The 23842-nt window shown below is 37.9% G+C and overlaps 2 protein-coding genes across 19 annotated transcripts in view; one reads left to right on the forward strand and one right to left on the reverse strand.

The window, feature by feature from the left end:
• The window catches only part of SLCO1A2 (solute carrier organic anion transporter family member 1A2), a 98381-nt gene that overhangs the window by 26012 nt on the left and 48527 nt on the right, over positions 1-23842 (reverse strand). For 4 of the 18 annotated variants that reach the window (XM_008259561.5, XM_070049456.2, XM_051850840.3 and 1 more), the window contains exons 2-6: positions 16210-16400; positions 15748-15868; positions 10985-11126; positions 6799-6931; positions 1005-1111 (exon numbers count right to left, since the gene is read on the reverse strand). In XM_008259561.5, coding sequence (XP_008257783.1) covers positions 1005-1111; positions 6799-6931; positions 10985-11126; positions 15748-15807 — 442 coding nt within the window. In that variant the 5' untranslated portion in view covers positions 15808-15868; positions 16210-16400. Of the gene's footprint in view, positions 1-1004; positions 1112-3136; positions 3186-6798; positions 6932-10984; positions 11127-15747; positions 15869-16057; positions 16401-19322; positions 19460-19797; positions 20053-23842 lie in introns of those variants that run through there. The other 14 variants (XM_051850843.3, XM_070049460.2, XM_070049462.2 and 11 more) reach the window with 9 other exon arrangements.
• IAPP (islet amyloid polypeptide) overlaps positions 18727-23842 on the forward strand; it is a 38274-nt gene continuing 33158 nt past the window's right edge. The window contains exon 1 of the mRNA XM_089303923.1: positions 18727-18856. The gene's annotated coding sequence lies outside the window, so the exon portion shown is untranslated. The remainder of the gene's footprint in view (positions 18857-23842) is intronic.

A 23842-nucleotide genomic window follows, 5' to 3' on the forward strand; every position in this document is an offset into this window, starting at 1 on the left:
TAGTGTTTAGTGACAGAACATTGGTAATATAATAGGAATTTTTACACTACAAAAATTGACAACCATTAAAAATCCCCCTCTTCCCAGAGATTTGGTTTACCAGTTTACCTGATTAGCTACTATGAGTTCTACTCCATCATCATGTAACTTTGGGGAGAGAACACACACACACACACACACACACAAATATTTCTCCCTAAAATTGATAATAGACTTTTAAAATTTAAGTAAGTCTCACTGAAGATTGACTTCTTTCCAGCTCTGATTGTTAATACTGTGGTAATTCTATAGAGCCTGTTATACAAATATACTAAGAACCACCAAATAAATATTAATGAAGAAATCCACCCCGATCCTTAGAGCAGCAGCTATATAGGAGAATAAAGACACTACGCCAAAGAGAACTAAAAGAGAAAAAAGCATAGGAAATATCTGAATACTAATAACTACCTCTTTGCCTATTTTGTTCTAATCCAAAATAGCTGTGAAGCCCTGAGGAAGCTCTTTGAGGCTGTATGTTCAGGAACTAAAGGACAGTGTGCTCTCACCTCTTACCAACTGGCTATATGCTAGAAATGGAATAGAGCATTTCAGAATTATAGCATACTTGCTTCTTTTCCTCTTATAGGTGTTCAGAGATATAGAACAAATCTTTAGAACTTTTCTCTATTTCCTGCTTATATAATCACATAGACGAAATCACAAGCATAAACCCATTCTTCTAAAACATTATTTCTAGGGAGATTAACTGTATAGTAGTCCTTGGAAGGATGGCTGACTGATTTTTAAATTAGCCACTTTACAAAATAGATGAGATCTTAATAAATAGATTGAAACATAAGGGGAATAAAACTCTCTGACATCCCAGAGGAGAGAAAATAGCTTTTGTTCACTGACCAAAACTTGTTACTTGATCAAACCCAATATCTCATTCAGAGCCCCTCAGCAGAAAGTGTGCAGTTACAAGTTCACTGAATAGGAAGAAATAAAATGAAGTAGACAACCTGATGGATCATGCGTTGGTCCTACCATCTGGGTTCCATTTTCCACACACAGGAAACTGTTTGAGGACAAGTTGCCTGAAACTGAGACTGTAGACTCATATTCATATCTGTATGAACAATGGGGAAACATATTTAAGTTAAGGAGCTCAGGAGGACGATGGAGCTATTGTACAGATTGTTAAAACCTGTGTCTCACTTCAGCCATCAGATCCAAAGGCAAAAAAGATGTCTTTTCATCATCGCCATTCTAATCCTCATCCATTCATAACATCAGACAGAGCTTACTGCTTACTCTCTGTGTGCAATCCCTTGACAGGTAGCTTCCAGTTTTCTACACGTAGGTAATCTACTTTTTAGGTCATCTAAAATCAACCTTCTGTGATACTTAGGTGGATGGTTCCTAGAAATAATTACCGGGTATAAGGAGAAATAGCTGAGAAGCCCATAACAGAAAAGGAAAATAAGAAACTCGATAAAGTATAATTAAGGAGATAAGGCTTTGAGGAGAAAAGAACAACACAACAAAACAAGACCCCTACTCTGGATTTTCTGAAGTTGGCTTGCGAGAGGTCTAACTCCTAGTTTCTGAGAATCCAAACAATAATTCTTCCATGTGTTCAAGAACTGCCAAGTTAAACAAAATATTTGTCCATTGTAATGAAGGCTTTGGGAAACTCCTCAACAGAACAGTGTAATATAATGACTCTGTCTCTTTTCATAGCAACAAAAGTGTTAATGGACTGTGGCTATTTAACTTGGGCAAATTACCACAAGATCCACATGTCCTTTCTCAGAAAGTAAACGACACATGCTGCAAGAATGGAGCAAAGTATATCCTGTTGCATCTTTCTTTGTTATAAATTATGCTGGATTGCTTTCCATGGTTTTATTTGGCACAGGGAAGCCTCTCCTGAGTTCCATGTGCAATAACAAGTGTTATGCTTTAGATGCCACCAGTAGTCCTCATCTCTGTGCTATAGAACACAATAAGAAGGGCCAAAATACTTTTCATTTAGAACAATCACCCAGTCATGCCCACAGAGCTCAGCTACGAACTGTGGCCAAAAGCTTCTGTTCATATTCATGACCTCATGAGACACAACAGCCTCAAAGAAATAACACCATTCACAGAAGATGGAAAGAAATGTAGGTAATATCTGATCGTCACTTGACATTGTGATGAACAAAATAGTAACTAAGAGAATAGTAAAACTTGGTATAGAAACTTCTGATCATTTCAAAAATATCTTTAAATATAAAAATATTTTTTTAATTTATCCACTTAAAACTCAATAACTCATTCAAAGTCCATTCATTCCCAAAATGACAGTAAATGGATTTTAAAATGAAAAGGAGAAGAGTAAAATTCCACAAGGAGACAGAAAATGGGTGATGTGACAATGAGAGAGACTTCAACAAGATGTCCAATATGGAAATGCAGATAAGTGAATGTCACTAAATCAGAAGACATGAGTAAAATTGTCACAGTGCCTGCAAGAGATCAACCAAATATATGGCACATATCTCTGAAGTTCCAGAATATGTATGAATGAAGGTGTAGACGTGGTACCAAAAATCAGAAAAACTTAAACACTTTGGTTGAAAGTATATATATGGGAGACCAGCATCATGGCACTGTGGGTTACGTGGATCCATCTCCCTGTTCATCCGCTTGAGAAGTCAATAGAAAATGGTTCAAGTGCTTGGGCCACTGCCACCCACGTGGGAACCCAGATGGATTTATGGGCCCCTGGCTTCAGCTTGGATCAGCCCCAGCTGTTGCAGCCATTTGGAGGGTGAGCCAGAAAATCACAGAAGCTCTCTCTCTCTCTCTCCTTTCTCTCTCTCACCCCCCCTCCCCTTTTTCTCTGTGTGTGTGTGTGTGTGTGTGTGTGTGAGAGAGAGAGAGAGAGAGACTCCCCTGTCAAATAAGTAAATTAAATAATTAAATAAATAAATAATGTATGTATGTTTTAAAGAATAGTTAGACTCCCAGAGATCTCAACCATACCACCGGAAAATATCCAGACTCCAGAGAATATGAACAGGCATATTGAGGATAGGGAGAACATACTAAAAATGTGCGATATTAAAAAAATCGATTTGCAGAAAAGACAGATTCCCGCCCCTACCTGGCTTGTGGCCAAGTTTCTATTTCCCAAGCACCACATTGGAGAATCCTGTGTAACAGTCCCTGCAGTCACCCTGTGAAGAAATCCTCCATTAACCAAGTTCTAAACACATATGGAGAACTTCCAGTGAACTTCTTGTTGTTGTTATTCTTTCTAAACTATGCATAGATATCCAAGGGCCACCAGGTATATGAGGAAATTGTATCACAGTAAAAACAGACATAGACAAAAACTGTATACTTGGTGTCGCTCCCCCTCTTCATGGAGGAACGACACAGGACCCTGCGCTGTTCTTTTGTCTGCTTGGCCCTCCCCGGGTTTGCTGCTGGTTCTTCCCGGGTTGGCTACCGACCCTTCCACCTCCGTGGAAGGGCGGTTCCCCCTGCCACTTTCCCCACTTCCGCGGGGGAGCGGCACACCGCCGGCCAGCTCTCTCAGGGGCTGCACAGGTGTTCCTCAGGTGTTTCCCTTAGATGTTCCTGGTGCATGTTGTCTCTCTCCTCCTTTATAGTCCTCTTCTGCCAATCCCAACTCGGCTGCCCACACGCCGAGTACGCTGCTCTCCTTCAATCAGGAGCAGGATCAGCTCCTGGAGGTCATCACTCAAGTTGGCAAGAGGCAGCTGCGTAGAAGCTGTTTCCTCCTCTCCCAGCGCCATATTGTGGGAGAGCAGATGCATAGAATAAGTCTTAATTCCAGTAACTTAGTCTAGTCCGGGTTGCTCCCCACAACTTGGAAGAGCCAAAGATAAGAAACCAGAGAGGAATATTTAGATGGGTAGAGACATTGTACTTTTGAAAGTATAACAAGATGTTCCTGAAAAGACACATGGAAAACACCAAAAAGTACATGAAAAATAAAAATATGAATGCATAAAATAGAAATATATTTAAAGGATTGGAAGATAATGTTAAGCTTCCCAGAAAGTAATAAGGCAGGAAGTTAGAAAATACAAGAAAAAAGGTGAGAAAACCATAAGCTTAATATGTTCAGTGTTCAAGTAGTAGACATCCAGGAAGAAAGCAGAGAACACAGAAGGCTGAGGGGGTGGGGGAAGGGTATCATCAATGAAAAATTGCAAGTCGTGTTAATTCAAGACACAATGGAGGCAAAGGTCTATACCAAAGGAGTGATCATGAATTTCAGGCCCTGGAACTTAAAAGAAAATCCCAGTAGCTCCCAGAGAAGAAAATTATGTCACAGAGATTAGAATGGCATCAGATTCTCAGTAATAACACTGGAAGACAGAAAGCACTGGAAGAATGTCTTCAGAATCCCTAGGAAAAGTACTTTCACCTATACTTTACTCCTAGAAAACAATCAAATATAGGTATAAAATACAAAGGATATTCAGATAAAGTCTTAAATTTTATACTTCCCTTGCACACTTTCTTTGAAAGCTATTAGATTCCCTTTACAAAAAGGAGAGTAAGAAACAAAAAGATTTGATGTCTAGAAATATCTAACAGAGTGCAAGAAAAAGATCAAGCAAATTCCCAATTCCCAAAGATAATAGGAGAAATTTTCAGGAAAACATCTGTGAAACAGAGCTGAAGAGTTCCCCGTTTAGAATACAGAGAATTGAGAGTATTAGGACAGGAATCTCTAGGACAAAAATGGAACCCTCTTATCTGTATGGGGATGTGGAAAGAACATTTAGGCTACCATATGACAATGCATTAGCAAAAGATACACACAAAGCTGGTCACATGGAAAAATGAGGTAGTTATGAAATCCAGGGAAAATAAAGTTATATAACAGAGGAAAGAGAACAGCATGTTTCAGTGGTGAAAAATATTTACATAGTCATACATGTGCAAATAGTGAATATGTTATCACAGTAGGAATATAATAGAGTTGGTGCCATATTCTGACATTTCAGTCAAGGACAGATTTACATCCAGTCATGGTTCCATTTGTAAGTGAAATGAAGTCAGGCCCAGAAAGACAAATACCAATTTTTTTACTTAGTCATGAAAACTAAAAAGTTGATCTCAAATGAGAATAGAATAGTGGCTAGCAGAACCCGAGGAGGGAAAGATGAAGAAGGCATGATTAATGGATACTGGGGTGCAGGTTGACAAGAAAAATAGCTTCTGAAGTTCTGTAGCACAGCAGGATAGCTATGGTTCACCACAACTAATTAAATACCTCAAATTAGCTGCTAGTTTATTTTTTGAATGTTCCCAAAACAAGTAAAGAGTACCTCTGCGGAAATAGCTATGCTAATTACCCTCAACTGATCATTACATGTTGCATCCATGTATTGAAACGGCACACCATATACCACAAAGATGCACAATTTTACTATGTCAATTAATTAAAAATAAAAGTCTAAAGCTTAAAAAAGCTGAAAAAATTCCTATTGTTCCAAGCATTGTATTACTCATATGTGTGTGTGTGGTGATGCTGGTGTAAACAAGTCTGTTTCAGTATTTTTTTAAGATTTATTTATGGCCAGCGTCGCAGCTCACTTAGCTAATCCTCCGCCTGCAGTGGCGGCACTCCGGGTTCTAGTCCCAGTTGTGTCGAAAAAAAAAAAAAGGACTTATTTATTTGAAAATTGGAGTTACAGGGGAGAAATAGAGAGACAGAGAGAGAGAAATCTTTTATCTGCTGGTTCACTCCCCAGTGGCTTCATCAGCCAGGGTGGAACCAGGTCAAAGCCAAGAGCAAGGAGCTTCATTCACAACTTCCCATGTGGGTTACAGGGGTCCACATATTTGGACCACCTTATGCTGCTTTCTGGGCCATTAGCAGAGCCAGAATTGTTACCCATATGGGATGCAGATGCCAGGATGATGGCTTTACCCACTACACTACAATGCTGGCCCCTGTTTCAATATGTTTAAACACACAAATACTTACCATTATCTTACAGCTCTCTACAGTATTCATTATAGCACCATGCAGAACAGATTTTGTGTCCTAGGAGCGATAGGCTACACCATATAGCACAGGTGTGTAGTAGCCTATGCCACCTAGCATTGTTTAAGACATTCTCCGATGTTCAGACACTAATGAAATTGCTTAGTGATGAATTTCTCAGAAGCTGTCTCTGTTGTGAAGTGATTCATGACTATATACTTACATAACACTAAAGAGTGAAAACTAGTGTGATAAACATGTTCTAAGAAATGTGGAGGCAAATAAGAGAAAAAAGTTGCAAGCAGTTGCCTCTGGCATAAAGAGCAGGGGACATCTCTGTTATATAACCCTTTGGAGATATATATATATATATATATATAGCTTAGTACATAAATCATTTTGGTAAAATTAAAGTAGAAATCAATCTTAAGACTGGTCTGTCTCTTGGTGACCTACAATCAAACAGAACCTCATTGTAATTAAAACTGTCTAAGTAGTCCTGAGGAAGGGGTGATCCCATGTTTTGGCAAACCCTTAGAATCTTTTCATCAGACTCAGTTCCAGGAGAGAGCTCTCCCAAATCCCTCTTTCATAAATTGATCAAATGTGATGACATATGTGCAAGCAGGGGCAGCCAAGGGCACCAAACAGACTCGGGGAACAGAATTCACATCTTCCGGTGCTCTGTGCTTTTAGTAAGCATTACTCCCAGAAAGGGAATTCCAGGCCCCGTTTCTGGGCAGGCGAAGGCTGAATTAAGAAAAAAGAAAAAGTCAAAGACTGGAAATACTTACCTGTCCATGAGAAAGTGAGGTAACGCTTCTAAGAAACACCCTAAGCCCATCACGGCACATCCGACTCCAATCACTATAGGTCTATGCAGTTTTGTTCCGAAATAACTCACAAATATAATCAACAAAAGATTTCCTGGGGGAAAAAATTGACAGTGCTCATTTCAGTAAGTATAAAGAAAATCTCAGTTATCAACTTCACCCCGATCATTTACAGTCTAGCAATTGTTGTACGACAATAAATGAAGAAGGGTTATCCCCTGACCATTTCACAATGTAGACAGACCTCTCCATGGGGCACCAACATTTAATGAAGACAGAGGAAGAGAAGCCAGTAAAAGAAACTGAAGGATGATTCTGGGAAATTTTAAAGGCTCTACCAGTGATTATTCTTAGGAAAGGAGATGCAAAAATAGGTGTCATTCTGAGTGTGTCTTCTGTCCTCACTATGCCTGATCTACAGAACACTGTTTGCTGAGGTTCAAAAAGAAGCAAAAGTTAAATTCAGACAGATCCCTGTTTTATAACAGTATTCACGATAACTTGATATTGATCAAAATTACCAAGACAAAGACCTATTTTAATTTCTACTTCTTTGCTCATAACAGATAATGCAGTTTAGTAAAAAGTAGTAGACTCCCACTTCTTCAATTTGGACTGGTCTAGATTTGATGAGTAAGATAGTCAATGAAAAATGTATTCCTATGCCTTAGGACAAAGCTTTAGGAAAAGAAACTAATTGGGAAAATCCTATTCCAATGAATAAGCCCTTAAACAGCATGGAATTAACAGTCAAAAGAAATAAATATGAGTAGGCTGTTTACAAGCTCTGTATTTTAATTCAATAAACAATATTTAACATGCTCCACTTTGTATAAGAAAAATCTCCATAATGAGTGAGGATTATAAAAATTTCAAAAGTTCTTTTCCTCAAGGAATTGAATTTTTAAGTGATTTTGGACATTTTGAGGATTTTTCAGCTTGTTTCTCTCTAATCCACCTGGTATGCAGAAGACATGTCAGCTCGTACACTATTTTACATGGAGAGTATTCCAGCTCTATTGCTACATCAACCATGTTGGCCTCTCTAAAATTTCTAAGTTTCTAAAATCTCTATCATCAAAGTCATACATGTTGTAAATAGGAACTCCAAGAGGCCACGATTTGAGACTCACATCTATTTGAAAACAGGAGAAAGTAAGAGCTTGCCCTCCTTATTTAAGGATGAATTCATTATTTCAAGGGCCTTTTTTCAATCAGTAAAATAATCACCATTTTGAGGGTGGAGGAAAGATACATACGTTGAAGCCATGGAGAATGTTTAGTATGAAAATGACTGAGGAAATAAGCAAAGTGGTTATCTGTAAATTTCTTCTCCTTTTGCCCTCAGCAAGAATTTAATCATTCTGTTCAAGGCACTTGTCACCACACATTAGTGGTAGAAAGTTAATACTTTCTACTTTGTTAAAAATGACTTTTGGAAATCGAACACCAAAGTATTTGAGTTTCCCCCATTAGCCTGCTGTTTTCTTTCCATTTCAGAGGTTGTGGTGCCATCTCATTGTAAGCCCAAACATAATTCTTGGGCCCTCCAAGAACATTCACCTGTTTTCCTAGATTCAACTTTCCCCTTCTACTCTCCCCTACAGTAACTGCTATCTCCACTACTTTCTAGTTTTTAAATCTGTTGTTCAGTTAAAGGTTTCCTGGCAAAGATCATCAATTACTTACACATAATGAACCCAGGGAGCAGCTGCATCCTTAACTAACCAGATAATTTCTAATACTTTTGACCCTATTGCCACATTCTCTCTTTTGGAAATTTACGCTGCCCTGGATCCTGTAACAGCATTCTCTCTTTGTTGTTCTTTGATTTCCTGACTATTCCCTCTGTGAACACTTTCATGGGATCCTTTTCTTGCATCTTAAATATTGATGCACTTCAAGGTCCATTGTACTCATCACTCCATATTCTCTCCCTGAATAACCTCATCTACTCTGGTTTTAACAAGCACCTACTTACTCACTAATGAATAGCTACAGCTCAGAAAGTCCTCTAGTGCTTCAAACTCATACAACAACTACCTGGATGGACGTCAGTACTCAAAGGTCTCACGATACTGCCGCAAGCAATTTGCCTAAACAGAACTCATCACCATCCCTATAGTCACCGCTCAAGCTAACCCACAATTTTGTTCCTCTGTCTCAGCATCACTATGCATTCCATTGTGCAAATTTTAAACCTGGGAAAGTCCTTTTCCCTCCGTCACTAATTTCTCTGGAATTTCCCAACTAAATATCTTTAAGTTTCCCTCCTCTCTCTGTGCCTGCCTTAGCTCAAGCCCAGAGAATTCTCCCTGTGCGTAGTACCGGCCTTCTAAGACCTTCTTGTGCCCAGTCTGAGTGTCTAGTTTCTGATCAGTGCTAACAAGCCACAGGCAAGGCCCATTCTTAACCTACAGTCTACAAACCTCCAAGCGGTTCACAGGTTCATGGAATTCAGGGCTTCCCTGATCTTGGGTGAGAAAAATAATGCATCATTTTTTTCACTAACTGTTAATTAAATATTAGTATTGCTGTTGATGCTGAAAGTAGGCAACATTCTGCAGTAGTATCAGTGGTACCTACAATTTTGTCACAGATGCTCATCAATACAAGTTATAGATATTTGCATATTACATTATGGAAGTTACAGATATCCAAAAATATTATTGATGCTAATTTACTTGAAAAGGAGGGCTAGATCTTATTAGATGTTTTAATAAAAAGTAAAACTGTTTCTATAGTATTAGTTCTTCTAATGTTTTGATAATTTTATTTTAATAAATTGTCTTTCTTTGTACCCATATAGTTTTTATTATAAACAATTATTGATATATATTATTAATTATTAATATTTACTTATTAATTATTGTATATTGATATTATTAGATAATATAACATCAGATTGTTAAAGGTGTCCTTAATACAGAAAAATTAATAACCCCTTCCAATCCTTAGAGACTCCTCCTTGCCCTGAGGATAAGAGGTAAACACCTTGGCAAACACAAGCTCACCCAATTTCCTATCCCTGCTTTTTTCTCCAGACATACAGCCTAACAATTGCCCCTTAACCTTAGCCAGCCAGTAGTATTCGGCTGAATATTACCTCTCACCAAAGCCACTATGTTGCCTCATCTTTATGCTGTTTCTTCTATTTGGCTCCCCTTCACACTTGCCTAACCCTGTTCCTCCTCCTGGAAAAATTTCATGCATCCTCCAAGAGTCTGTCTTCTCAAAGTGAAGTTGTGTCCCCTCTTCTGTTCCTATAGGACTGTGCACATATCTTTGTCACCACACTTATTTCTTCAGTTGAAATTACTGTTTCACATCTGTGCCCTCCATAAGCTTGTAAGCTAAGTTGACACAAGAACTACATAAAGAGTTAGTTCTGACTCTGTTGCTGGAATCTAGCACACAAGTGGTAAAGCAAGAGAGAGGGAGTTGAACACTAGTAGACAAGATCAAGTTTTGTCTGTTTTAGTTTTGTCTCTCCTTAACCTTGATTTTTCTATTGAATATTGGTCTAATATATTAAAGGCAGTGTTCACCTGCAAGGAAGCAGAAGCTATCACAGAACTAGAAAAGGGTGGTATTTCTATTTCTGTGTATGTTTATTCCCAGCAGAAATCCTCTCCCTCATTTTTCCTCTCTGATCTTGTGTGCTCCCAGTCAGTCATAAATATCAGAACCTAAGAGTAGTCTTTATTCTTTCCTAGAAATTGTTTTTGAAACAAACTTACACACGTTAAAGCAGTTTCATTTTTCCTCTGCACTTAGAAGGGAAAATTGTTAACATCTCAGGCACAACAGGAAAAGAAAAACATTAACTTGTTCCTTTGGAAAACAGATGTCTTTCATCGCCACAGTGTATTCTAACTTAGTTTTTGATGGGTTACCAAATTGTGAATTTACACGTAAATACTCTGGATACCCTGCAACTCATGCTAGATAACCCAGAAACTATTAGAATAAAATAGTGGTGGGAGAGGCAGCACTCTTCAGGTAACCAGACTAGTCATCCAGTTTTGGGGAAAATAATTCAGTTGGATTAGATGGCCTGAAACATCAAATAAGAAGAATCAAATTCAAACTAGCACCGTAGATTAAAAAAAATGTGAAAAGAAATAATGCAAAAGTAGTTCATTACCAATCTCAAAGCTCCCATTAATAAATCCAACAAGAGATGTTGGGATGTTGAACTGTCTCTCAATCTGTGTGAGCATGGAATTCATATAAGCTCCGGACAGTGTTTTGGCTACATATGCACATGTTATTGCCATCAGAAACATCTAGAAAGAATAAAAATAAGGAAACATGAATTTATTTTTAAATTATATATTTGCATCTGTTGACAAAAAGGCTTCAGCACTAGGCTGATTGTCTCCAATTAATAACCTTTGAATTTACAAAACTTTAAAAGATGGTCTGATCTTCTTCTCCATTACAATGTGTTTTCTCTGAAAACTCAATGTGAGACTAATGAATTAATTATACTACACTATATAGCCTCATTATTTTATAGATATGCCTTGTACATATATAGAAACAGAGTCATTCTAAGTAAGATATAACTTGATTCAAATAGACTTTCAGAACGATAATGCTGTCTGTAATATGAATATATACATACACTTCAATGAAAAGAAGGCATATGCATATGCATATTACAAATTTTCATATATTGAAACAATCACATTTTCTATGTGTTGTTATAGTTCTAGAAGGCTTGTGAGCAATGAAATTATGATTTATAAGAATAGGAATCATGATTTCACAAATAGAACCATTGTGACCACCAGGATTAAAATTCTGATACATTTATTAAATCGGAAAGTAAAAGACTTAGTTTTAGTAAAGGGTTTAAAGACAGGAAGGCTGAATACTGGGCAATATTATACTTGGCTAGATTCATTACTGCTTTAAAATCAATGAATTTCACATCAGTTTATGCCAAGCTGAATGGCAGCCTTCACTTGCATGCCAAAGGGCTTTTTCCCTGACCCTACTTAAAGATATTTCCTGATGACACTTCCATCCTGGGAGATCATCTGACCTGTTCTCTAGCCAGCAGAAGCAAATCCTGAAAAATCTTTACCCTTACACCTTCTACAACTCCACTCTTGATCTAACCACAAAAGTTGTCTTCTATCTCATGCATTTCCTTCAAGATAGCTTAGAATCCCTTCTGGGTTCATTGTCAAACCAGCCACATACTCTTGATGACCAGCAAATAATATCATTCACATGCAAGCTTACCTCTATCTCAATGCCCTCTAATTTTCCTCTAGTTGTAGAAGGGTAGGTGTCCCTTCTCCTATACAATAAAATCCCTCCACCCATGATCTTGAATCCATTATGAGATCCTGAGCCGTCAATTATTGCCCTGTTTACAACCTCGCACTCCTCACTGTCCCTTTCACTCTTAGCTTATTAATATATTCAAGGTGTGTTAGACAATTGCAATCACTTGTAGTCTCCTCGAGTCTAATCCATCTCCAACCTCTCTTCTACATGCCACTGCCATTAATTTGGAGCCTAATTATTTGTTGAATAAATTAATAAAAATACACAGCATGTGATTTAACCCACTGTGCATCTAGTAAAATATGCACTCAATTCCCAAAACTCATTTCTTTCTACATGTCTATCAGGAAGCTTCTTTGTCTATGCTCTCCAGGAGTCCTTGGCCATCCACTCATTTTTCTCATCCTACTGCCATACCTCACGCCTACATCTATTACACCCTCTGTCACTGTGTACTTTATATGTCTAGATAGCCATAATTTCCTTTCTGAGAAGTTCAGAGATTGGAGCCACATAGTACTTATTTTTGTGTCTTTGATGCCTTTAATTTTGATTTATCTGCAAAAAGTTCATGGAAATGCATATTATAAAAAACTAGGCATACATTTCAAAGATTTTTGTAGAAAAGAAAAGAATAAGCTTTTCCTTTAATGCCATTTTCCATGAACTTTTTGAAGTATTCTGAGTAGGACCAAGTTTTTTGATTTCATAACAGAGTAAGTATCAAAAGCATCTTGAAGCAGCAGTCAGAGCTGAAAGCATGATGATCTCTAATGGTATTAAGTACATCATCTTAGTCCATTCAGGTTGTCATAGCAAAATATAAACTGAGTGTCTTCTAAACCATAGTGACTTATTTCTCACAGTTCTGGAATCTGGGAAGTCCAGCCTTCCTTCACAAGGGCACAGATCCCCTCCCCAGAGCTCCCCCTCCATGACCTAATTACCTCCTGAGGCTCCTTCCCTCACTCTCATCATCGTGGGGTCAGGATTTCAATATTTGAATTTGAGGGATCACAGATTCTCAGATCATAGCATATACCTCTAAGCCAATTAATTTAGGGATATCTGAATAAAAATTCATGTGAGAAAAATCTGGGAAATAAGCTTATTATGTGTTAAAGCTATTGTAAGGACACAAATTAATTTAACTATATCTCTAGCTATTTATCTTTGTATAAAATTCTATGGAAACTTTGTCTTTGTTCCCATTATGCACCTTTGCAGAGCCATTTTATTTTATTTATTTTATTAGCCATATTATTGAGAAACAACAATCTTCATAAATCTCAGGTTTCATGTTTAAAACTAAGGTCTGTCAAATTGAATGCAAATCAGATTTGGGAAAATAAGTTTTTCTATTTTACATTTTTAAAAAGAAATTAGTTGTATGATGATCACAATCCTCTTCCTAAAGCCCCTAAATGGAGTTACTAAATTATTTGGTTCTATTCACAGATTAAATGAAGCCATTTAGTATTCTCACTCTTGTCTAGTGCTGAAAAATTTATTTATTTGTAAAGTTAGTCCTACTAGCTTTTAACAGTAATGCCCTAGGAATCAAAGCCAATTTGCTGAGCATAGTCCTAATATGATGCTTAAAGAATTTTTTGCTTAACAAGTATATTGTAAGTTCAGAGAAACAGAAAAATCTATTTGTTTATTAAGAAGTTGCCTCTCATTTTTATCTGATTAACTTGTGCTTATACTGTGTTGTCATGGCATTCGCATCACCGTCTAATCTTGCTAAAGTCCAAGTAATCAAAACTTAAATATAAAGCCTACTGTTTATAGAAAACACTGACTTGACTTTTTTCCACAAACACTGCTAAGAGTAATAGCTAAGATTTATTTAATGTTTACAATATGCCAGTCATTTTTAAAATTTTTTAAAGATTTATTTTATTTATTGAAAGGCAGTGTTCCCAGGGTTGGGGGGAGACAGAGAGCGAGTCTTCCATCAGCCTGGTAACTCCCCAAATGATCACGGCAGTCAGGGCTGGGCCAAGCTGAAACCAGGAACCAGAGATTTCTGCCTGATCGCCCACATGAGTGGGCCATCTCCCACTGCTCTCCAAGGTACATTAACAGGGAGCTGGATCAGAAGTTGGGCAACTGGGACTCAAACCAGTGCCCATTTGGATACTGACATCACTAGTGGCAGCTTAACCCACTGTGCCACAGCACCCACCTCTATTCTAGTCATCAGCATTCAAAGAAATGCTAGGTCCATTCATTGTGTCACTGTGAGTTGAGCAATTGCTTGGGATGCCCACATCCCATATCAGAGTACCATCTTCCCCTTCTGATCCAGCTTCCTGCTAAAGTGCCTGGGAGGCAGCAGATGATGGCTCAGATGCTTGAGTGCCTATCAGCCACATGGGAGACCTGGATGGAGTTCCTGGCATTTCACCTTTGGCCTGGCCCACCCCAGCTGTTGCAGATAGTAGGCAGTTGGAGAGCAGACCATGGAAGGAAGATTCTCTCCCTCTCTCCCTCTCTCCCTCTCCCCCTCACCCCTCTCCCCCTCTCCCTCTTTCCCTCTCTCACCACTCACTGTCACTCTGCCTTTCAAATAAATAAAAAGTGAATAAACTTTTTTAAAAATTCTAGGAATTAGGACTATTGTAACTATTTTTCTCACATGAGAAAATAGGAGCACAGAGAGATTAAATGTCTTGCTCAAGGTCACACAGCATGTCTCAGTTGAACTCAGGAGCCCAGGGAGCCTGAGCAACATTTCCTGATTTTTAACCACTTAATTATAGAAGGACATGAGAATTGACTGGTGATTAAGGGCAAGTTTTGTTTTTTCTTAATTAATGTGCTGTGCTATTTCAGGCAAAAGTAACTAGAGATTCTTGTAGAAATTCTCCACTTTTGTGTCATACATAGATTTCTCCTACACATGTCTACAAGGCAAACAAGATTTTAAGAAGGAAAATGGATAATAGTGTCTTAGTTAAGAAACCACTTGTAGGCAGTAGTGTGGACTTGAGACAAATGCCTAGAGTACTTGGTTTACAATAAAGTCAAATTTTGTTGAAATACAAAATTGTTTGGAAGCAATAAAAAAAGAATTTGTTCTGAAATTGTCAAAACAAACAAAATGCTAGCAAAATGGGCACTTGTCTTCTACCGAATGATTGTTACACTGCCAGAGCTTGAAGAAAACTTTTGCTTTACTGGGTCATTGTGAAGTAATCTTTGCATACAAATCAACAAAGCATTTCTGTCCAATGAGCTGCACCTTTCATGGGGTTAAAAGCCCCTTAAAGATGGACATTATACTGGTCTTTGATCTAGGAAAATAAATCATGCTACACTCGAATGTGTACCTGAGAAGAAAAATCTAAATCCTGTCTTATATTTAAGTCCCTCAAAACCGGTTCTGATTTTATTTCCTGAATCAATCAATAATCCTATGTAGGCACAGCCTCAGTTACAAAATCAACTTCTTCAAGTCCCTTAGAGTAACAAAGTATCAGTAGATCCAGTACTATGACTTTAACATTAGATCATTTCATGTAGATATGACTGATTTTACAGGAACTAAATTTTAAAAATGCATACAAACACACACATCCATACAGAAGAATTCCATACCTTCATCTTGGAAAGACATCTTATTCTGTGGGTTTCAATCCTTTTTTCAGTTTCTCCCATGTTGCTCTTCTGAGTATCTCAAGGTGTTTATGTTTTGAATCTTGAAAGGTCTGAGTTCTATCTTTTTAAGAAAGCATAAATATATTAAATTATTGACAAAATTCCAATTCCTTTTATAAAAAGTACTGAATCTGCACAGCATAATTGGAAACCATTATATTACGGAGCTACCTAGGGAGCTTTTGATTAAGATCTTGAAAATAGTGGCATTCGGAGAGACTTGATTATTGATTTTCCTTTGAAAACTTACATGGAATAACTGTAGTTCCTCTTTAGTGAGGTTAAGGATATTGGAATAACTTGTTGTGGTCCCCTTGTAAAATATTGGCTACGTGGTTAAAACAAAGCTCGTCATTTCTTTAGCCAAAGCAAATAAAATCAAAGTAAGCTCCTTTGACTTACATGAAAATTGCTGCTTTAAGAACACAAAGACTTTGATTAGTGTTTGTGCTAAAAATCTGCTCCAGGAAACCTACTAAGGCTCAAAAGTCTTTAATTGGCGAGGCTCCCTCTTCAAGTTCTTTGCATTCCAAGACTTCCCTGGAGTCTCAGGAAGGGAAACACTTTCTGGGGCACTGCTGGTTCACGGAAACCTGGGGAGACATAGAATTTTAATCATGGAACTAGCCGAAGTAAAAATAACAAATAATTCTGTGATCTCAGAAAGAATCCTGCAATTGTAAGATTTAGAAGAAAAATGAGGCATGTAAATGAAGATAAGTATATAGACATATGAGGAGTCTTCAAAGAGTTCGTGCAAAAAATACATATTATGCATAGATTTCAAAATCTCTTTGTACCGAATAAGTTTGTCTTTTAATTCCATTCTTCTACAAAGTTGTTGTAATACCATTATAAATGTAATAGGTATAGATATGTGTATCTATATGTATCTATAACATATAGGCATGCATTTTATATGTAAAACAAAAATATAACAAATTCTGTTAAATTTATTAATCTTTGGTTCTGAGCCCAAAATTTTTTTCTATTTTTATATCTTGAAACTACTGTGGTGTTTTGTACCAAAACCAAAGTAGTTTTACTTTAACAGTATGTATTCAAGTAAATCTATTTTAAGTTGTGAGAATATCTTAATAGTCTCCTCAGCAGTATCTGAGCCCAGTATCGTCACCTTATCAAGCAATAAGAAAGAAAACACTTCCCCTATGACATCTAAGTTAACTGAGTCCTTTGAAAAATATCCCTTTAATAACTGATGAGGAAGGGCACTAATTTTTAGAAACCAAACTGCCTTAACTATTAAATTGGTGAATCCCAGTCAGACACATTAAGGCAATAGGAACTGAACAGCTGTGTAAGAACTCGGTGCGCTTTACTCATTGTCTCACAGATACAGCAAATATTTAAAGTGTGTCTGCTCTACGCCAGTCATTGTGCCAAGAACCCAAAGTCAGCAGCGAGCCAGACAGTCAAGCTGTCTTAAGCAGAAAATACACTAGTTAGAGAGTGGGAGGTACTACTGTGGAAGGTGGTTAGATACGGATGCCAAGTAACTTATACTTTTATTTGACTTTTCAAATAAATAATAAATAATAAGACAACTTCTAAATGAAACACATTGGAATGGAATCAAACAGAAATGAAATTCAACTTGTTTGGCATGTGCTTTTAACTGATGAAAAGAAACACAGGTTATAGATGAAAGCTATAGAGACACACTTGGTAATTCTGAACAATCATACAAATGAACTCATGCTGAAATCTCCCACGTAAAATTGCAAATCATCTTAGCTGTGGTGCAAGAACCTGCCACTAGTTTTGGAAAAAAACTGATAGAATGGGACAATTTTTCAAAAGAGTAGAAACACATGACTTAATTATAGAGCAAATATAGATTCATCACAGACCTCTCAGCTGCCTTTGGTTCTCCCTTCTCATGCATTTAGAACCCAGTCTCTCTCGCTATCTTTTCCTTTCTCTCTTTGCCATTGTCTAATCTCCGTATAGTCATCCTATCAACCAATAAGAAAGCTCTTCAACCATGTCAGAGTTGTCTTCACTCTTTTTGGTGATTAAGAACATGACTATTCTAAATGCCTGTTTCTTACATAAAGCTAGGGGGCATAGAAACTGGAGTTAGTGCCATAGAAAACCATCATGTAGGGGAATTCTATAAGTCTTTCTATAAATGGTAACCCTAAGTGACCATCTGGGGCATGTTTTCCACCATGGGTTAAAGACTTGTTTCAGGCGGGTGCAGTGGCTCACTTGGCCAATCCTCCACCTGCGGCGCCAGCACCCTGGGTTCTAGTCCCAGATGGGGCGCCGGGTACTAGTCCCAGCTGCTCCTCTTCCAGTCCAGCTCTCTTCTGTGGCCCAGGAGGGCAGCAGTGGATGGCCCAAGTGCCTGGGTCCCTGCACCCGCATGGGAGACTGGGAGGAAGTACCCGGCTCCTGGCTTCTGGAAGGAAGACCTTTCTCTCTGTCTCTCTCTCTCTCACTGTCTATAACTCTCTCTTAAAAAAAACAAACAAACAAACAAACAAAAAAAAAACTTGTTTCAAAAAATATTTTTTTGTTATATTCAAGGGTTCTATAAACCATTTTCTTCACTGGGTAAGCAAAAGTATTTTAAGTTAAGCTCTTAGAAAGAATTCAGTGTGATTAAGTTAGCCATAAGCCTTCCCTAACTTCCCAACCTATTTAGTGAAAACATATTATCTTTTCAGGTACATTTAAAACATTTTCATATGGGAAAATAAGTAATTGAATAAAAGTCATTCATTCATTAAACAAAATCCATGAAATCCAACGGTTAATGCCAGTAGCCACCACTGAGACTTTGACCCCAAATCAGGAAAGTCAGTGCTGTTTTTTTGGATCTATGCAAATACCAGGCATGTGAACAGTCCTCTTTTGTTATCACAGTGCTGTTTACAAAGTGGCTTCTTTTCTAGGGCTCATACATCATTACTGAAAATCCCAGTCGATTATCGCTGCTAACAGAAACCACTTGCTGAAGTTGTTTAAATGGGGAGAATCAGGACATTTCTCTAACTGCTGATTGGCACTCAGATGATAACAGGTAATATTTCAATATGCATGCTCACACCAAGGTGGTAGAGGGTCACACCTCTGGGTGGTTTTGTTTTGTTTTATGGTAGCAAAAACCCTAAAACATGAAGAAATCTTTGCTTTTAACAAATATTTAAGTGTACACACAGAATCATTAACTACCTCTATACATATTGTCATACAGCCTTCTGCAGAATTTTTTAAATCTCACATAACTAGTAGTCACTGAACTGCTACTCTTAAGCTTTGATACCCGCTGATGGAACACAATTTTAGACAAAATGAATAAACAGTCTCTTTTGTGCTTATTCCCCAGTGTTAAGAATTTTGGCAGTTTGTGATAATTAGAAATCCTCTGGGTGAAATGCAAGCATTTAGCTTCACATTATTCTAAATAGCTGAATTAATAAAATAAAGGTTTTGTCATGGCAAAGCTAGTGGCACATACATGAAGAACTTAGGAGATAATCCTTTACCTGGGAAAATAGAGTCACTTCAGCAAAATCTATGGAAATCACTTGTTTTCAGGATCTCCACATAAGCTGCTGGCTCTGTGAGAAGGGTGCAGCAGCTTGGCTGATGCAGCTGCAACAATTTCAACCAATACGAAACCAAGCAAGTACGCGCCAATGAAGCACGTGGAGATTTAACAGTGACCTTTTGTGTGATGCCTACCAAATCCATTTGCCTGGATTGTTTTGTTTTCATCAGAAATTAAACAATAACACAATGGCTTTTGCAAGTCAACCTCCTAAAATGGATACGATGTTACTTCCTGTGTTCAGAGGAGATTCCTAGAGTCTATCACTCCAGGAAAAACTAGAGAAGAAACCTAACTAAGCCATTGACTATCACCCGTACACACAATTTCACTCTACAAAGCAAAGACTTGCACTCATAGAAACACAAGCAAAAATCCTTCATCAGCAACCCAGCAGTAAAAGTACTTACCTCGCTACTTGGAATAATGCCCTAACCCCAGATAAGAGCTAGGAAATGGCAGAGTAATGTTGAAAGCTGAGTTCTATGCTTAGGAGAGCTGGTTGTGAATATCATCATCATATGAGTTCTGAACTATACAATCCCATAGGAGGATTAGGGACTAGTCAGGAGACTGTAAACCCTCCAGGCCTGTGCTTCATTATCTAACCCTGCGTTGCCCCTCTGGAGGAGAATCTTACTAATTCAAGTTCGAGAAAATCTGTCACCCTTGATATTTGATCACCTAAATATTTGATCAAGGTCTTTATTCTGCACCCTCTTCCCCAAATGATATTTGATCATCCAGCCTGTGCCTGCAGCTAGAATCTTGCTAAGTTAGTTTTGCCAAGATCCTCCCCTACCTCTGATGTTTCCTTTAAGGAATTTTCCATCCACTGCCCCCTACTCTGCTCCTTGGCTCTAAGCTCCACTGGACAATGAAGTGTGTCCAGAGCTACGCTGAGGTCTCTTTTCTGATACAAAACAGTTCCTGAGTAAAATCTGTTTCACCCTTTTGACTACTGTCTATCTCTGATTTATCTTAAGCCACAACAGGTACTGTTTAATTTCTTCAGATTATTGTCATAATTCTTTTCTCCTCTTTGTCTACATAGTCATAAATTTTATCTCCATTAAATTTATGGCATGAAAAGATTTAATCTGTTTATTACAAGACTCCAAAAATACCTGGAAATCTAATTTTTAAAAACTCTAGGTTTTTTTTTTTTTTTTTGTCAACCTACATATTTATGTCTTTCTAATAGTCACATGAATAGATATAAGGAAGCAACAAGATATAGCGGAAATGTCAGACCCTGGAATCTAGTTAGTCTGAGTTTAATCCAAGATTGGTCATGAGTTGTTTATAAACTCTTTGAGCCTATTTTTCTCGATCTCTGATATTGGACTATTTATACCTGCTTTGCAAAATTATTATGAAGATTGAGTTATAAAATTTACGTCAGAAACCTAGCCTGGTTACTGGAATAAAATACTCACTCTGTCAAAATGACAGTGATTATCGTTGATTCATTCCACAAATATTCATTAAGGCTCAACTACATTCCAAGCACAGTAGTGAGTGCTAGGGACACAAAGATTAGTCACATGTGCTTGCTCTCAAGAATTTGCATAAGAGACACGTGGATATCTGAATGAGAAGAGCTAGTTACTGTAACAATGCAGGTACTTTGAGCTAAGTAATAGGAAGGCACGATTAATGAAAACTGGTGGCTGGCCTGTGAAGCCTGGAAGGCCTATTGGAGGGCTGGCTGTTCCTATTCTGATGCAGCTACTTACTAATGTGCCTGGGAAGGCAGCAGAAGATGGCCCAAACGCTTGGGCCCCTGTTGCCCATATGGTATCCCCAGATAGAGTTCCAGGCTCCTGGATTTGCCTGACACAACCATTGCAACCATTTGGTGAATGAACAAATGAATAGCAGATCTTTTTTTTTTTTTAAATTTTTTTGAATATTTTTTTAAACTTTTATTTAATGAATATAAATTTCCAAAGTACAGTTTATGGATTACAATGGCTTCCCCCCCCCCATAACGTCTCTCCCACCCGCAACCCTCCCCTTTCCCACTCCCTCTCCCCTTCCATTCACATCAAGATTCATTTTCATTTCTCTTTATATACAGAAGATCAGTTTAGCATACATTAAGTAAAGATTTCAATAGTTTGCTCCCACACAGAAACATAAAGTGAAAAATACTGTTTGAGTACTAGTTATAGCATTAAATCTCAATGTACAGCACACTAAGGACAACGATCCTACATGAGGAGTAAGTGCACAGTGACTCCTGTTGTTGACTTAACAAATTGACACTCTTGTTTATGGCATCAGTAATCACCCTAGGCTCTTGTCATGAGCTGCCAAGGCTATGGAAGCCCCCTGAGTTCACTGACTCTGATAATTTTTCCTTCCCCTTCTTTCTCCTTCTCTTTGTGTCACTCAGCCTTTCAAATACATCTCTAAACAAATGAAAAAGAAAACTGCACTTGGCCATTCACTTGGACTGTATGTGGATGCAGCACAGTGGTTTAAGTACTTGGGCTCTGAGATTAGGTACGATTGATTTGAAAGCCTGTCCTTGAACTGTGTGCTTTTGTGACAAGTCAGCTTACAAAGTGAAGACAGTGTCTATCTTTGCCAAGGTCCACATAGGAAAATACAAGTAAGAATAGGGAATTTAACAGGAGTTATTTAATGTGGACACGTCATTAACAAAGGTAGCAGGGGAGTTAAAAAGCCCAACTGCAGATGGCAGACACACCACAGATTCGCAGCAGTGGGAAGTCACTCCCATACCAGAGGCTAGATGTAGGAGTTTGAGTCCTTGAAGACACAGAGCAACTGCCAGAGGTTCCATGGGAGGAGGTGAGGGCTCGAAATGCCCTTGCTTTACCTTCACAACCCCAATCTCACATGAATGCTTTCCTGCTGCCACAATCGAGCAGGAAGCTGGGCAGCACGGGAGCCTAGGAAACTGAGCTTTCAGAAGTCAGTCTTGGGCCACAGAGAGGATAGAAGCCATATAAACAAATGATCAACACAGTCATAGTCATTGCAGTACAATTAAATAAGGTCTGTCAAATGTGTGGCATAGAACTAGCGTGCAGTCAACATTCAGTGGTGGGCAGCTATTCAGATTATTGGATAATATTCCTTCAGTTTTCAATTCTTTTATTCCCAGCACTGAAAGATTCAACTTAGCCATCAACATAATTGGCCAGCTCTCCATTTTATAAGTGTGTGTGTGTGTGTGTGTACACATACATATAGTAGTCTATGCTATATCAAATAAGATGTGACTTTTGTTATCAAAGTAACTGATTTTGAACTTACCTAAAAGCACTAACTAATCACTCTTGCATCACACCAACACATAGTCACCAAATCTTCATACAGCAAGATATATTCAGTTTGCCTACTTGATGATACATAGATATTCTTGGCTACCACTAGATACTTAGTGAGAGTTACGTGCTTCAACAGTCTGATTTACAATGATACATGAAAGTCAATAGTAAAATATTGCCATGGGGAAAGGAGGAAGAGATGAAAAGATAAATTATTCCTCACTCCTATTATTCCTTTCTCCATACCCCCATGCACACATCATGGGAAGAGAAAGCTCAGCAGCCACATGCAGAATTTTGTTTCAAGGTTTACAATTAGGAAATAGTCTTGCTAGCAAAAGTAAGCCACGTGCTCTAATATCAGATGGTTTAGTGCTATAAGTGATATTTTGGATGCAGTGTGCTTCTTATTTATCTTATTTGATTTACAATTAGGATGGGGAAAGAGAGCTGGTGTTTTCCCTCAAAGACTCCAACGTGCAAAAAAAAAAAAAAATGAAGAAACAGATTTTCCTAAAGAGCCAGCACAAAGTTAAGAAAACCTCAGCGTGGGGCAGGTGGTTGGCATAGCATTTAATTTGCCGGTAGGGACATCTGCATCCCATGTCATTGTCCTGAGTTCAACTTCCAGCTCTGCTTCTGATTCCAGCTTCTTGCTAATGTGCAGCCTGGCTGGCAGCAGATAACTGTCTGGGCATTCCTGACTTTCTACTGAATATGTTCCAGGATAATTTTTCACTTTCCCTGACACAGCTTTCAAATGAACCCTTTCTCCAAGGGGAGAATATACGTAAAGTAAGATAGAGTTAGAGTCAGAAGTAGACATATTCATATATATTACCAGGAAATATATGTGCATATCAATAAATTTAGATGGATAATATAAGTATAGGTAATTTTATAGGTAATAAATACAAATTCCTACTGATTATTCCAGTTCCAATCCAGTACCATGGAGTAATTCTTTCATCTCTCTTTCTACACCTATAATTCTCATCTATATCCACAATAAACCCGCTTCCCATCATTCTCAGTCTATTTATTTGCTTAAGCTTAGAATGTTATTTTAAATTTTAATATAAAGAAAATAGATTTCATGTATTTAATAGGTACAGTTCTGAGAAGAAAACTGTTTCCCTCCTGCTCCCTC

This window comes from Oryctolagus cuniculus, chromosome 9 (assembly GCF_051225735.1).
Source record: "Oryctolagus cuniculus isolate XC-2025 breed Fujian yellow rabbit chromosome 9, ASM5122573v1, whole genome shotgun sequence".
Classification (NCBI taxonomy): Eukaryota; Metazoa; Chordata; class Mammalia; order Lagomorpha; family Leporidae; genus Oryctolagus; species Oryctolagus cuniculus.